Source organism: Podarcis melisellensis (genome assembly GCF_964234715.1).
Source record: "Podarcis melisellensis genome assembly, chromosome: Z".
NCBI classification, from domain to species: domain Eukaryota; kingdom Metazoa; phylum Chordata; class Lepidosauria; order Squamata; family Lacertidae; genus Podarcis; species Podarcis melisellensis.
In genome coordinates, this window is record NC_138547.1 from 905,328 (window position 1) to 922,340 (window position 17,013).

Genomic DNA, 17,013 nt, shown 5'->3' on the forward strand with positions numbered 1-17,013 from the left:
ACACTGAGTAGGCACTTGGGGTGAGGGTGGGGCACACAATTTGTGGGGCGCCCCAAAGGCTCACATTCTTCCAACTCACCTAAGCCTTGGGGGTGGTGGCCATTTCCTCACTTTCCTCTGATTTTTCTCCTGCCGTAGAGGTTATATCAGGGGTCAGCAAACTTTTTCAGCAGGGGGCTGGTCCACTGTCCCCCAGACCTTATGGGGGGGGGGGACTATATTTTGAAATAAAAAATTAAAAAATGAACCAATGCCTATGCCCCACAAATAGCGCTTTAAGTAAAAGCCCACATTCAACTCATGTAAAAAGACGCTGATTCCCGTACTGTCCATGGGCTGGATTTAGAAGGTCTTTGGGCCAGATCCTGCCCCCCATAGTTTGCCTACCCATGGGTTATAATCATTTGTAGGATGATCACTGCATTCAGCTCCCTCAGGGCTCGTTTTTCAATTGTGCACAAAGGTATTTCAGGAAGAACTCTCGCCCTGCTTGCCTTTTCGGCCTTTTGTTTTTGGTGCTGAGGTCCATCTGGTTGTTTTCTATCAGCTGTAACTCACTAAAAAGATGAATACATTTTCTATACACTGGTACCTCGGGTTAATAACTTAACTCGTTCTGGAGGTCCCTTCTTAACCTGAAAGTGTTCTTAACCTGAAGCACCACTTTAGCTAATGGGGCCTCCTGCTGCCACGATTTCTGTTCTCATCCTGAAGCAAAGTTCTTAATGCGAGGTACTATTTCTGGGTTAGTGGAGTCTGTAATCTGAAGCGTCTGTAACCCGAGGTACCACTGTATAAGATTAAGCTGTAGGTGTAAAATTTTAAAATGAAGTGCATTTTCACTTCTTTTGTGTGTGTGAGTGAGACAGAACTACCTGGCAACTCTACGGTCTATCTGTTTCATTTATACATAAAAAAGAATTCCAGTGTATGTACTAGTTGAAAACTGATTGCCTTCTTCAAATTATAAAATAAAAGTAAACTATGATTAGGAATGCATAAGATATAACAAAAACTAATTTGAATAAAACTGCGCCTCTCAGAGTTCTCTACGGGGCCCCAGCCCTGTGCGCGTGTTTGTGTGCGTGTGAGCGGGTGTTGCGGGGAGGCTGCACCGAGCGCCTTCAGGGGTTCCTTCCCGGCCTCTGACGAGGATCTCTTGGCCCTTTCGGCCTGGTGGGACTCCGACTCCCGTAGGGAAGCATGGCCAGGGACGTTGCGAGTTTCACGCGCAGCTGGCCCTGCCGGAGAGCGGCGCGCACGCCGAGGGAGAGCGCAGCCAGACGGGAGCGCTTCAGTCTGTCGGTAGATGCTCCCGGGGATGCGTGAGGCCTGCAGAACCCGAACCAAACACCTGGGTCCGCACGCTCAGAGGCTCTCCAAGACAAGGAGAGTCTTTCTCAGCCCTGCTTGGATATGCTGAGCGGGATGAACTCGAGGACGTCCTGAGCGCCAGGCGGACGCTCCGCCGCTGAACCGCGTTGGTCCTTCTCCTCTGCGCCCCGTAGCGCATCAGCAGCACCCAGAGGAGACCTGGTTGGGGGGAAATACTCCTGTGCAAAAGGGAGAACCGCTGCAGAAAGAGGGGCTGCGCTGGCCACTCTCTTTTCTTGCATGGCTTTCCCCACCACCGCGTTAAAAAAAGACAAAATACCAGGAACACGTTATTTTAAATTGCTCATCCCCTCGTTTGAAGGTGGTTCGGAATCCTTTTCCAGGCTCGCTATGGGACGTTTGTTTGGCGCGTTCCTCCGCCCTTGCCGCGCCGACCCTCCCTCTTCCTGCGCTTCTTTATGTTATGATGATCATGTTTAATGCATCTATTAGCGATGCGCGTGTGCTGCGGCTGCTGCCCGAGAGCATAACGCGCTGGTGGCTTACCATATTATTACTACACCATAATAAAATTAATACATTACGATATTTTATCATAATTACCGTTTATAATATGTTACAACGTATAAATTATAATGTTATATAAAATGTATAGTATACAAACATAGTATAACAACAATAATTTTAATGTACCCCCTGAATATATAATAATAATAATAGTAATATATAAATATGTTATATTTTTTCGTATTAACATTACTATGATAATGTTATAAAGTGTGTTATAAATTATATAACACAATATTGCATAACAACTATAATATTTATATGTCTTCTGCCCTCAATATATTATTACATAATTACCATACATTATAATTTATGTTAATATTATAATTGATAATGTATTACAAGCATGCTATGAATTGTAATATAGTATATTTAAGTATATAATGTTATGGTATAACAGTAACATTGATATTTCTCCCCGCCTTCCGAATTACCCAAATCTCTAATAATTTGGAGCGTGATTTGCTGAGCGGCTGGAAGAAAATAAAAACGGCACATGAGGCTGGGCGCGGGGAAAACAAATAAAACCCGCCGCCCCCGTTTTATTTCCACCGGCGGTAGAGGCACGAAGTTCTCCGGCTGACGCGTGTTCTCTTTCAACACAGGCAAAGAAAAGATGCTAACGAGTCTTGTTTGTTTTTTCCCCTGAAAAAAATCCGAAACATTTTATCAAGTCCCTCCGAAAGGATGAATTACACTTTTTGAAGGGGGGTGTGTGTTAATTTTCCCTCCTCCCTCCCCCATTCTCAAATTAAGCAGCAGTGACTGACTTGGTGTCTTTGGCTCGGTCCCGGACTCCCCTGAAATCCAGGAAGTCTCCTGGCCGAGGGGAACCGGCCCGGCTGAATCTCCGCTGCGCCTCAATCTGCGCGCTTTGGGCTGCTGGCCAGTTCCCCGGGCTGACCGTGAGGAGCGAAGCGCGCCGCTGGGGAGGCCCGGTCGACGTCACACGCGCGTGCACCCACCCAACCATCCAGGGTGAGGGAAAACAAACCCGGAGGGAGACTCCCCAAGAGGAGAAGGCCGCTGAATACCCCCTATGCCCCCCCGCCCCATGGAGCACAGAGTTTCGGTCGCTTCAGTCTGGAGTGGGGGGGGGGGACCAGGACAGCACCGGGGCCCTAGCTGTGCGGGGGCTGCTTGGGTGGGGGAGAGCTTTGCTAGGGAAGGAGGGATTGGGGTGTGTGTCCCGTGGCAACTACTCTCCCGCGTGGGGTGGGTGGGGGGAAACCAGCCCCCAAGGGCCCTTCCGCACGCGCTTTGTCCTTCTCAGTCCTTTCTTCCCTTTTTGTAATAATAATAGTAGTAGTAGTAATAATAATCGTAATAGTAATAGTAATAATAGTAGTAACAGCAACAGCAACAACAACGACAACAACACCAACAACAATATTTATACCCGCCCATCTGGCTGGGTTTCCCCAGCCACTCTGGGCGGCTTCCAACACAATATTAAAATACAATAGTCTATTAAACATTCAAAGCTTCCCTAAACAGGGGCTGCCTTCAGATGTCTTCTAAAAGTCTGGTAGTTGTTTATTTCCTTGACATCTGGTGGGAGGGCATTCCAGGGGCCGGTGCCACCACCGAGAAGGCCCTCTGCCTGGTTCCCTGTAACCTTGCTTCTCGCAGGGAGGGAACCCCCAGAAGGCCCTCGGAGCTGGACCTCAGTGCCTGGGCTGAACAATGGGGGTGGAGATACTCCTTCAGGTATACTGGACCGAGGCCGTTTAGGGCTTTAAATTGTGCTTGGAAACGTCCTGGGAGCCAGTGTAGCCCTTTTGCCTCTGCCGCTGCTCCTGAGTAGCCGGTGCGCCCCGTCGGGGCCACAAGTCCATGGAAGGCAGTCCCGAGCTGGGCTGATGAGAACGGGACGTTTCGTCTTCGGGCTGCGCGGGGAGGCGGGGCAAGCGGAGCTCTGCTCAAAGGCCGCGGTGGGGGGAAGCCCTGCCCCCACTGGGTGGGTGGGGGTTCTGACTCCCGACGCCCCACCCCGCGGGTATAGTGGAGCCCTAACTCTCCACTCCCCAGCGCCCTCCTTCCTCGGCTGGGCGCTTCTTACTCCCGCCCACCCCCATCCCACCTCCACCCCCCAAGCCTCAAGAGGCGGAGGAGGACACTGGGCAAACACTGCTTCCTCGCCCAGCTCTATAGGCGGCTGCCCTCCCTTGCCCATCGGTCGGTCGTCGGTGCCGCTGCCAGTCCGCCCTTAGGTCCCGGTCCCGCCGCCGTCGTCACCGCCGGTTAAGGCTCAGACGCTGCCCGGCTCTCCTACTTTCCCAGAGATGATGGATTACTCCTACGACGATGATCTGGACGAGCTTTGCCCAGTCTGCGGGGACAAGGTATCCGGCTATCACTACGGGCTGCTCACCTGCGAGAGTTGCAAGGTAAGGGCCGGCCGTCGCGGGACAGCGACCGTCTCGGGACTGCCTCCCGCAGCGGGGAAAGGGGCTTAGTGGTCCTCTTCTTAGGAAGGAGAGAGGGGAGAGCGTTGAGATCAGGGACCCCCAAATTTGGACCCCCCAAAATGTTTCAGGGCAGCAGGGTGGGCTTGTGGGGGTCGGGTGCCCTTATTAAAAAAAATTGCGGGCTCCCCCTTCCCCAATGAACTCCGCTCCACCCGCCGACTGAATAATGACCCCCGGGTGGGATTATCATAATAAATGCCGCATTGAAAATGGGATATCGCCCGGGGCGTTTTAACTGCAGCGCCCTAAAACACCCCGGAGCAAAACCGTTGGTTCAGAAAATTATGGTGGCGTATTTTAATACATGACGCTGGACGCGCGTATTTAAAAGAGGTTCGTCTCTCGGCGAGGGACGGGGTTTACAAATATTTGCAGGGCAAAACGGCGAGAACAGGATTGAAAAGAAAATAATTAGGACGCAAACAAAATTTGAATTATTATCGCTATCACTGCTTCATTGTTATATGAAATAGCGGCAACTGCTTCATTATTATTAAAGTTAATCATTAAAATTAAGCCATGCTACTAATATGAGCAACATAAACGCAAATAATTATATTGATTAAAATAGCTCCAAAATTATTGTTAAACGTATTTTTCTTAAGCAACAAGCCATCCTCATCGAACTCTGGATTACCCAGAGCTTCCGAACAGTATTTAATTAATCCCAGAACCTTACCATATTCTGTTGAAAATCCCGGTACATATTTCGACCTGTAGAAGCTTCACTCGTCTTAATTTTCCGGGGCCAATCTCTGTAGCGCAGCCCCACAACGCTCGCCCTGTGGAACCGACAATACGGCCTCAGTTTCTTTGGGGTTTTTGTTTCCGATCATTTGTGATATTTTAGAGGACGAGAATGTTTATCACTTCTCCTCGAACCCCGATTTTACGGAGGGCGAGTTTTAAGGAGTCCGTGATCCGGAGCCCAAAATCTCATGTAACGCCGATTTAATGCCATTCCCGTTCAGGAGCGATAGGTTCCCTAAGTCTGTTCCGGGGAGCGGGTGGGGGCCGGGGGGGCAAATGCTTCCCCTGCGCGGCCTTTTCGTCCCCAAAACTCTTTTCGAAAAATGCGCGGTAGGAATTCTTTGGAAATCTTTTCTGAGAATGAATAAAATGCTTCCGGAATAAACGAAATCGACTGGTTTGCGGGCGACTCGATCAGGAAATGTGTCCGGGAAAATGCATCCCGGTCTGGAGTTCTCAAAAGGTGATTCAAAGGAGGAGATTCGTCTTTGGGGGAACCGCAAGTCTTAGCAGTTAATATTATTAAAAAACTGAACCTAGGGGCGCGTTTGGGGATCTGGGGACACTTTCCGGTGAGCAGCGTGGGCACCTCAGGGTGTGGATGTGACGGGGCAATTATGTTCAAAGAAATTGTAGATTTTTAAGCGCGGGGAAATATATGGCTGCGCGAAAGAGGCGCGAGGACCCTGCGCGCCTCTTTCCCTGGAGCCGAGCGGGGGGAACCGAATGGAGCCCCGGAGCGCTGCTCTCGGCCCCTCTGTGCAAAAGGCCTGGCGGTGCTCAGGACCAGACCCGGGTGGCCCGCTCCGTCCTTCTCTCCAGGAACGGAGAGGGGTCTCCGGAGGCCGCCAGAGGACGGTGCTCGGCGGGGCCCCCGCTGGGAAGGGCCGTTTTGTAAGCGGCGGGTGCCGGAAGGGTTAAGGAGAAATTGGGGTGGGGGTGAGGCGAATATTGAATATTGCCCCCCACCCCCCTGTCGGATGATGACACCCAGTAACGCTATCCCTTTAAATGTCTGTTCTTGGTCATTTTTCTGCTTTGTGGATTTATTTATTTGCCTGACGTTCTTCTGTTTTTCTTCGTTCAGTTCGGTTTAGTTTCTCTCCAGTTCTCTGTCCTCCCTTGCTGTCTCTAACGGTGTTTTAGCTTGCTTGCTTGCTTGCTTTGAGACGGTGTTTTTGAGATTCCTATCTTCATGGTGGGACCGAGGAAGGTGGGGGAGGGGGAGGCCCAGAGACGGGAGCCTCAGTTTACCAGGATGCGTCTCTGGGTATGTCTGTCACATTTGTCGAGAGGCCCCCACAAAGGAAGGCCAAGGTCCATGGAGTCTCTTCAAGCTTCTGGAGGTCCCCCCCCATCATGTATGTCTGTGCGGGGGGGGGGGGAGAATCGGCAGCTCCAGCTTGAAGTATACGATCGCCCCCACCCTCACCACCGGCGAAAGGGAGATGCGCTTTCCCTGGGGGACTGATCATGCCCTAAGCGCCTTGCGGGGGTGGGGGGGTTGCCAGTTAGGTCCTGAGAGAGACTCTAGTCTTAAGAAACATCTGCCCCCCTGTCTCAGTCTCTGGCTGGGAAAAGTGTATTCCTTCACTTACACTCCAGAATTATAATTAGGACTATTAAATGTATTGCTCACTCTTCACCAGCAGGTCCCAGGGCGGCTTACAGCAATCTGAAATTCAGAATTAACAATTGTGTGATAAGCCGGCACTGCTCTCCCCCCCCCCCCGTGGTTCTTGCAGTTTAACATCCTGGCTGAAGGTTAGATTCCAGGAGGCAGAATATGACAAGGCATGGGGTCTCTTTCAGACAGGTGCCGGGGCTGAAGCGAGGGGGCCGGGGCGGTGGAGCCAAGCGAGGAACCGTGCGCGTCTTGCCTTCTCAGAAGAGGCGCGCTCTTGAGGCTCCCTTTCCCCAGGGTGAGACCCCCTCTTCTAGCGATTCATCCCTGGAGCTGAGCCGCCCCCCCGTTCTGAGTCAAAGATCTTTTTATTTAATTGCCTGGGGTTGTGACGTCACTGGCGGCTTGCAGAAGTTCACAAGACAAAATGACTCGCTGAAATGTGCTTTATTTTAAATAATCGCAATATAATGTGATTCTCCTCCTTATGTGGAGGTGGTGATGGAATAATAATAATAATTTAAAAAATATTTTTACACAGCCCATTTAATTGGGTTGCCCTAGCCACTCTGCGGGTGGCTTCCAGCATATATAAAAACATAGTAAAACACAGTAAAACATTACACCTTATAGAGCTTCCCTATACAGGGCTGCCTTCAGATGTTTCCTAAATGTTATATAATTACTCATCTCCTGATGGGAGGGCGTTCCACAGGGCGGGCGCCACTACCGAGAAGGCCCTCTGCCTGGTTGCCTGTAGCTTCGCTTCTCGCAATGAGGGAACCGCCAGAAGGACCTCGGCACTGGACCTCAGAGTTCTGGGTTCTTGTCGCCCCTCCTTGATAGGAGTGAGGGTGGTGGCGATGGTGGGGGCCAGAATGGGACAGCTTGATTAGACGCTAATTATTATTGGAGCTGTGGTCCCCAAGGAGTCCCTGGCCTCCCAGTTCTCCTCTGCTCCAGCCAGCATGGCCACTGGACTGGTTAGGGGTGATGGGAGTCGTACCCTTTGCTATCAAGTGCTTGGGTCCGGGGTGCCGCGGTTATTGCCCCCGATCAGCCCTGAAACTCTCCCCGGTTGCTCCGCATATCGCCCCTCCTCTCACCGTTGCTCCGTTCCTGCTTTGCTCAAAAGTCTTCCTTTTCCATTTCCGAGCTGCCTCATATGTGATTTATATTATAGTATATTATATTATATTATATTATATTATATTATATTATATTATATTATATTATATTATATTATTATTAATTACTTTCACTCCTGGCGCGATGTGTGGTCTTCTGCATGTAGTTCCAAACTGTGATAATTTAGAACAGGTACTTTATAATAAGCAAACATCCAAACATGGAAACTACTATTTTATTTTAAAAGCCACACGCTCGATCCCCAGTAGGGCGGGGAATGTCCCCTGCCAAAACCCCGTGAGCTCTGCTGCCAGTCCATACAGGCGGCGTTGAGCCAGCTGAACCAAAGTTCTGCCTAGGTGTGAGGCAGATTTCCATGTTCCTGAACTGCTAAGACCAAAAAAATTAACATGGTATAATCTTCTCCATCAGGAGAATATGGGGACATGACTCTTGGGTTGTGGTATTGTTTAGAGATTGTTGTTTATTGTTTACGACTACTTTTGTAATGTTTGTAATTGTGTGGGGTTTTTTACATGTCGTAAGCTGCCTTGAATATGGTTTTAACTTTGGAAAGGCAGCACACTAATAAAATGATTGAAAGACAGAGAGAACGTTAACTGTGAAATCAGAGGGAAATTAAATGGGTTTATCATTTTTAATAGTATCACTATCATCTTACAAAGGGCCCCAAAGTATAAAGTAAAGACAAAAACAGTCTATGCCCACAGACTCACCATCAGAGAGACATGGCACAAAAGAAATAAACAACGAGGAAGGCAGAGGAAAGCAAGTGTTGGAGCAGTTGCTCCCTGACTGGCCCACGGATGGGGCCAGGTCGCTGTTCCTTGAACAGTCCTTCAGATAAGGGATGCAAAAATGGTTTCAGTCGCCCTTCCCAGAGCAGAGTTGATGATCACAATGCTTTGGTACACGTGTCGTGGGATACACTCTCACGCGCATTCAGGTCTCCCGATTCCACCCTGCCGCTTTCCCAGTTGCCCCTTTCCCCCCCTCCTTGAGACAAGGAGCAGAGCTAGCTATCTAAACCCAGAAGAAGAAGCATTATTTATTAAATTTGTATAGTGCTCTTCATCCGAAGATCCCAGGGCGGTTCACATCAGAAAAAATACAAAATGAGGGCGCAAATACATAATAAAACACAAACTAACAAACAAACAACTCCCCTCCCAGAAACACCTTTAAAAGGACACAGAATGTTAATCGGCTGACAAGAAGAAGGGTCTCTCAGGTGATATATAGTCTTCTCCCGCCTGCACCCGAGCTTGATCTGTGTCGGGGTTCCCTGTGAGTTCCTCAGAATCCTAGGCTGTGCTCTGGAAGGTCTGGCATATTCACTAAAGCGAGAGTTCCACTGGGCATACTCAGAGCGCATGTTTGAATCCTCCTCCCAAGTGACAGCTGCTTTGGGCAGGGCGGGGCTTGCAAGGCGAGGGGTGTGGGACCCACCTGTGACCCCCCCCCCGTTCGTGGGGAATTCTTCGCGCTTCCAGACTCCTTGAACTTCTCACACTCCCCCCCCCCCGCACATCTTGTCCTCAGGGCTTCTTCAAGAGAACGGTGCAGAACAGCAAGCACTACACGTGTACGGAGAACCAGAACTGCAAGATCGACAAGACGCAGCGCAAGAGGTGTCCCTATTGCCGCTTCCAGAAGTGCCTCGTGGTGGGCATGAAACTCGAAGGTGACTCCCGTGGGCAGAGACTTGGGCGGGCGGGAGGGGGGCGAGTCTTTGCAACAGGGAAGGTAGGCGCTGACGCGAAAGCGCCTTCTGCCAAGCGGGCGGGGAGGGATCCTGACATCCAGCCTATGTCCTGGATGCTGCTGCCTCTGAGCTAACCGCGGCCAGGAGGGCTTTTGCTCTGGCCCAAACAGGACGTGGGGACGTGGGACTTGACGTGGGCGGGAGGGGGTGGAAGGAGGGGGAAAGAAGAGTCCACCTAAACATTGGGAAGAACCTCCTGACAGTAAGAGCTGTTGGACAGTGGAATTTGCTGCCAAGGAGTGTGGTGGAGTCTCCTTCTTTGGAGGTCTTTAAGCAGAGGCTTGACAGCCATATGTCAGGAGTGCTCTGATGGTGTTTCCTGCTTGGCAGGGGGTTGGACTCGATGGCCCTGGTGGTCTCTTCCATCATTCTATGATTCTATGACTGCCGATTTGACCCCTACTGGCCAATTTTCTTCCTCGTTCCCCCTCTTAACCCCCGTTGCTTTTCAACCTCTGAGGGGGCGAGGAAGCAAAACATATAGGTATACATGCATTTCGTGCCTAGGTCGTGAGAATGCAACACCTTCCCTGGCCAGGAGGCGCGTTTTTGAAAAGAGCGCGCCTCCACGCACAGCGTCCACCCAAAGAACAGTGCCAGGCGGTTTAAAAGAGACTTTTTGAGATGTTCTAGATCTGCTTCCTTCCTCTTTCCCCTCTACCCACCCCTTCTCCCTCTGCTGGGTTTCCATGTGTCCCGTGTGGCTCTTTATAAGAGGGGCAGGGACCTCACCCTGCAAGGACTCTTGGAAGTGAGACCCTGTAAAATGCAAAGGAGCCGAGTGCTTTTTCTGCCTGTGCTGTCAAGCTCAGTTCCAAGCCACAATATCCTTATTGCTATTAATTCCGCGTTCCATTTGAGCGGAGGCCCCCTAAGGCCGTTATCACTGGGGAAGTCGGGTAATGATGACAGTATTCGTGTGGTTCCTCAGTAACCAACCAACCTGGAAGGCTTTAAAAGAGGGCGGGACGAATTCATGCAGGATTATAAGGCTATCCATGGCAGCAGTGCTTTCAGACGTGCTCAGATCCTGCTCGCGTGTTTCCCATGGGGGTATCTGGGTGGCCACTGTGAGAACAGGATGCGGGACTGGACCCCCCCCCCCGGGTTCCTCTTATGTTCTTGAGGCAAAATGCCTGTGCAGCCTCTTCTGACACTCTTATGTCCAAAGAGCCTTTCGCGCTCCCCCCCCCCCCGCGTCATAATGCTGACTCTTTAAGAGCTAGCATTAGGGCGATAATTAAATCTGACGGGAGTCCCGTCCGCCCCCGTCTCATTGCCCAGGCCCAATTCCTGATGCTCGGCTCGCCTTGCTGGAGAAGTCCTGGAAAAACCCCCCACATTTATTTTTATATTGCTTTTAAAGCCCGACTTTCCAGTTCCGTTTCCACTGAGTGATCTGAAGACTGGTATATTTCCCATTTAGAGTCTAGCGATTAAAAGGCCGCAGTACCGATTCAATGCACACTATTTGCTGGTACTCCCGGTTTAAAACCCGACTTCCCAGCTCCGTTTCCGCTGCGGGTTGCTGTCACGTTCGGGGACTTTCCTGCCTTAGATAGCAGAGCGGAGGGCTGCCTGGAGAGCAGGCTTTGAACGACATAAAGCGAAAGCAAATTCCTCCATGGGGTGGAAAGGAGGGGGCGAGGCTGGGCGCGGGTCCCGGGGGAGGCTGCTCCGCAGCATAGTAGTCTAGGTCTGGAAGGACACGTGTCTCTGGGAACCAATTGGGGTTTCAAATAATAAAAATGGGATAAAAATAAACACAGAGAGAGGTCACGTGAGAGCCATCTTCAAATACCTAAAGGTCTGTCGCATGGAAAATGGACCGTGCTTGCTTTTTTCCTGCTCCATAGGGCAGGACCCGAACTCATGGTTTCAAGAGACAAGGCAGGAGATTCATTCAGGCTCAGCCCCAGGACGGCCAAAGCTGTTCGACGGTGGAAGGGTCTCCCGCGGGAGGTGGTGGTCTCTGCTTCCACGGAGGCTGGAGAGCCACCTGTCAGGGGTTCCGTAGCTGTGATTCCGGGGGTTGGACTAGATGACCCCGGGGGAACCCTTTCAAGAAAACCCAAGTAAAGGCTACCAATTATATCAGATCATGAAGGCTAGTTCCATAGTTGCCAGGCTTGCGATGAGGGTTGTCTTGAACAGGATGGTTCTGTTGCCTGTCATAAAGGAATGCCAAATCATATAAAGTGTCCGGAGGTTCTACGCGTTGTCAAAATCTCAAATATGTGCGTTTCTCTCCATCAAAGCTGTATCCTAGAGTGTATGGTACAAAGTGTCCAGTGTAAGATTTTGGGCTGTTTCCCACTGAGATGCAATTATTATTAATATTAATTAATTAATTAATTACATTTCTAGACTGCCCTTCATCCGAGGATCACAGGGCAGTGTACAATATAAAATCTCAAAAACATATTCCATAGTAACAATTAAAAAACAATATCCCCGCCCCACAGTTTAAAAGGCCACAGATGATAATTATACCTCACCCATCTGGTCTGGTTTCCCCAGCCTCTTTGGGTGGCTTAGACTGGCTGAAGAGGAATGTTTTTGCCTGGCACTTAAAGATATGTAGAGATGGCACCAGGCTAGCCCCCCGTGGGGAGAGCATCCCACAAGTGGGTAGCCACCACAGAAAAGGTCCCTTCTCATCTTGGCGCCCTCTGGACCTCTGGTGGAGGGGCCACATGAGGAAGGGCCTCAGAGCTTCTGGACAGAAGCGGCCCTTGAGGAGTGGTGCTCTGCGCCGTTTAAGGCTTTGTAGGTCAAAACCAGCACTGAACTGGGCCTGAGGCCCAAGTGGCAGCCAGTTGGGCCACAGTTGACATTACATGCTCAAACTGTCTCGTTCATGCTGCCAAGGTCATATATGAGACCAATTCTTTTGACAATACATTTACATTTGCATCATCAAAAATATTCAGTAACATTAAGTTTGGGCAACGAACAATAGTTTCTATAATAGCAATATTTACCATTCATGTCAAGAATAAATTCCAAAAATCTTGCACCAAATTACAGTAAATGGTAATATGTACGAAGTTTATTGCAGTCCCTCCAACTAGTAGGCGATAAAGAAGGAAACATTTTCGACATTTCCAAAGGAGTGCAAAACCATCTGTGCAGTAATTTCAAGGACTTTTCCCAAAGAAATCTGGAAGCAGATTTTTCAGGGCTGTGATCCCCAAATTTTATTCCCATCCTTGGGAATAATTTGTGTGCAAATATCTAGTTCCCATATCTTTTTGAGGGGGTTCCATAGATCCATTGATAATCTACATTAAGCTATATAGAGTATAATTAAAATCTAATCCTTTCCCTCCTCTACCCATTGTAATTTTCAAATTTTGTTAAGGCGTGAATGGTTTTTTTACACACTCCTCACCATCTCCAGTTGCCCATACAGACTCAGGCAAACTCATGGGTGAACTGTGTGATAAGCCGGTGGAGATAGGGTTTTCGTGTACGTGTGCGGGAGATAGTTTGTGCATGCTCAGAAGCACCCTCTACACATATCCCAAGGCATGTGGATGAAAGCAGGCAGCGCCAAGAAGGGGTGTCTGTGTGTTTGTGTGGGCACTGTGGGTATAACGGTTTCCTGTATCATAAAGGGATGCGCTTTTGCTTAAAAACACCGAAAAAGGGACTAATTATTCTCAGTTTTTGAAAAAGCTTGCCCTGAAATGAAAACTTGGAAACATTGTATATGTAAAGTTACTACTCATAACTATTAGCACTTTTAAAAACTTCATGGAACTGTTTATAACTTTTACAGCTGCCTGGAACTTCCTAAAACTGCTGAGAATGTTCAAGAAGAACCCAGATATTGGTCTATAGGGAAAGATTTCTGGACAAACAACTAAACTTCTTAATTTTTAATATTTATTTCTGTGGCAATATACAATTGTGGTTGGAGAAACCCAGTTGGATGGGCAGGGTATAAATATAATCATAATCATTACAATCATGTCGCACAGGATCCTCAATTTATTCTCAGCAATAAGAAGTGATGGACCATGTATAAAATATTGTACATGTATTAGAAAATTTGCAAGCTCCATTTTTCCTGTATACATGCCATGCATAATACATTATACAGTTACATCTACCAAAATCGATGTATTGATTTCGGGGTGACCTTTTTTCAAAAGGTTTGGAAATGACAGTTCGTTCCTTTGTTTTTAGGCAAAAGTTCATCTAACTAAGCTACAGGAACATGAGGTTGTAAAAAAGTTATAGCCCTAGCGGACACTTCCCTTTCCAAAGATCCCAGGGGAAAGGAATAAAAATAATACTGTATTCAGATTTGTTTTTTGTTTAAATCCCAGCAGTCCGGACATTTATTCCGGCCGGTGCTCAGCTTTTTCTACCGCTGCACGGAAATAGCCTCCTGTCCTGAGCAGTGGACTGGGATGCGGGCCTCACTGGAGTCCCTTGGGCCCATTGCCCATTGTGCAGAACCTGGCTGGCCAGAGCCCCCTCTGACAGCAGGCACCATGGGGGGGGGGAGAGATCTGCTCGGTGGTGAAGTGCCCCCACTTTGCATGCCAAAGGCTCCAGGTTCAATCCCTGGCACCCCCACCCCCCTTAAAAGGACCCTTGGCCGGAGAGCTGGTGCCAGCACAGCAGACAATACCTGTGGGTTAGATGGACACCAGTGTCCGCCAGATTCTTCTGTTCTGTGCCTTGGCGGAGCAGGTGTGATGAAACCGTGGGCCTCACCCCGGAGGTTTCTGAGCTACAATTCCCCTCAGCCCCAGCTGATGGGAGTTGTAGTCGAAAATATTTGTTTGCATTTATATCCCACCTCGTTCTCCGAGGAGCTTAAGGTGGCAGAGGTACAGGGTTCTCCCCTATTTAACCCCATCTAGCAATACCACTGCAGTGCCCTTGAGTGCACGCAGAGTGCCCATACCTTTTGATGCCTTGCGACTGGCCTTAGCCTAGCCCGCGTCAGGTGGGCTTCGCGTGGCTTTATCCACCAGGGGTCGCCGCGAGGGGCGGAGAAAGGCTATAGTTCAGAAGGTCCCAGGCTTAGTCCCCGGGGACATCTCCAGCAAGCAGGGCTGGGAGAAGACTCATGAGGAGGCGCTGCCAGTCAGTGGAGACAATTCCGAGCTCTATAGACCAGGAGTCTCTGACTTGGCAAAAGGCAACCGCCCCACGTTCTTATGTTCTTCTGTTATTCTGCGTGGAGCAAATGGGCGCACGAAGAAGGGAAGGAAAGAGAATGCTATCCATTCATTCATTAATTGTATTTAATTACCTCTTTTCCTCGGAAGAGCTCAATGTGGCATCCACGTGGTGTCCAGAGTGGCGCAATCTAATCCCAACGGCAACCCTGTGAGGTAGGCTGGAGTGACAAGCAGTGACTGGCCCAGGGAGCAAATTTGTATGAAATATTGTGGGAGAGCTAAGCCCCTTCCCGCATAATCGATCACACATCACTTGAGTAGCAATGCCCATCAACCGGGGTGGGGACTGTCCCCCTCCAATATTTTGTTAGGGGGTGGGGAAAGGGACCTCGACCCCTAGGAGATGGCTTCTATGGACCGGCCTCTAATGCCACACGCAGGCCTCCGGTGGAAGGATTTGAACACAGGTCTCTCCCAGGTCCAAGTAAACTAATCACTGTGCCACCCCGGACCTCTTAAAAAGAGATCCTTCAACAATGGAGGCCAAAAGGCAACATAAAAGTGTACTGATTCGGGAGGACTAGAGGAAAGCGAGGGGGCGCTGACACCAGCCGCTCTTAAAGGGCTCATAAACCGCCCCCAGATAGGAGAAGAGGAAGGATGTGCGCGAGAGCAGGAGTGACACGAGGAATCAGTTACAGATAGGTAGCCGTGTTGGTCTGCCATAGTCAAGACAAAAAAATTCCTTCCAGTAGCACCTTAAAGACCAACTAAGTTAGTTCTTGGTATGAGCTTTCGTGTGCATGCACACTTCTTCAGATACCTTGCTGAAGAAGTGTGCATGCACACGAAAGCTCATACCAAGAACTAACTTAGTTGGTCTTTAAGGTGCTACTGGAAGGAATTTTTTTGTTTTGACGAGGAATCAGGACATCATTGGCATTGCGCGTAATTGCGCAGGGGTGCGCGCAGACATCTTTGCTAGCGGCACTGTGGACTTCCCAAGGTGGCGGAGATGGGGAGCCCACGGCCATGTTGGCTGCCAGTCCGGCGAGCGACGGGCCCCGGGGGGTCGACCACACCTGAGCTCCCCATTCTCATTTCCCGTTGACCGGCTTGCAGGAATTGGTGGGACTTTGCTGGGAGGTCCTTTCCCCAGCTTTCTGAATGATTTAATTTGTAACGCACTGCCTTTCTGGCCAAGGAACCCAAGGCGGCTCACCATTTTCGAATGCAGAAACCAATAAATTACACAGCATAAACCAAGAAGTTCTGGCTGAAGTAGGAACCAGACCGAGGTGAGGTGTTGAGTTTTGGCGCGCCTCTTCCGCTCCAGCGGAGACGAGGAGCCCGCGGTTCTCCAGATGTGGTCCCCAGGCTCCAGCAACCTCTGGAGAGCCGCAGGCTCCTCATCCCAGCGCGCCGAGCTTGGGGAGGGCTGTTGCGCCAGCACCCTGCTTCCAAGATGCATCTGGAGGATGGGCAGCGCCAGAAAAGCATCTCTGACCAGCAAGGTCTTTGGCTGGACCTCGCAATGTCAGCTGCTGGCTGGGCCGCTGGCTTCTAGCTCATGCGCAGACCGCTGGGGCGCACAGATGAGACGGGTCGTTCCCCCTCCAAAGTAGGAACAAGGACCTGCGGAAGGCTAACACCTGAGCACGTCGTTTTCAAGTCGGTTTCAACTTTTAATAGTAGCTCGGGCTTACCAGCCTCGCATGGCCCTTTACCCCAGGAGGAGTTTGGCAGAGGCGTTTCCGTGGCCAGTGGCCGCCGCCTGCCTTCCTTCCTTGCTCCGGAGGAAGGTGGGAGGCGAAGCCGCGTCCTCTGCCAATGGACCTCGCGGGATGGCCGGGCCTCCTTTTCTCCCGGGTTCGTGGGAGTCGCTCTTGGCGGCTGGAAGCCTCTCCTGGCTTCTCCCTCCCGCTTCCCCTCTTCTCAGGGACTAGGGCGGGAGGTAGGATATGGGGCGAGTTTCGTCTTTTGGAAGCGGGGGAGGAGAGCGCTCTCTTCCAGGGCGCGCTTCCAAGGCAGCTGCTGCGCTTTTGGGAACAGTGTCGGCATCGGGGATGGAGGCCGGGGGAGGCCAGCAGAGAAGCACCTGCGCGGGTTTCACAACCGTGACACATTCTTGCGCTCTGCTCGAGGGTCGTGGCGCGGGCAGTGGCGCGAAATAACCACGGCTAGCTTGGGAAAGGGGCCTTTACGCCT

At 50.4% G+C, this 17,013-nt stretch overlaps 1 protein-coding gene across 1 annotated transcript in view; it reads left to right on the plus strand.

Moving 5' to 3' along the window:
- Positions 1–4,058: 4,058 nt before the first annotated feature.
- NR5A1 (nuclear receptor subfamily 5 group A member 1) overlaps positions 4,059–17,013 on the plus strand; it is a 43,290-nt gene continuing 30,335 nt past the window's right edge. The window contains exons 1-2 of the mRNA XM_081896505.1: positions 4,059–4,292; positions 9,439–9,580. Of these exons, the coding sequence (XP_081752631.1) occupies positions 4,188–4,292; positions 9,439–9,580 (247 nt within the window). The 5' untranslated portion in view covers positions 4,059–4,187. The remainder of the gene's footprint in view (positions 4,293–9,438; positions 9,581–17,013) is intronic.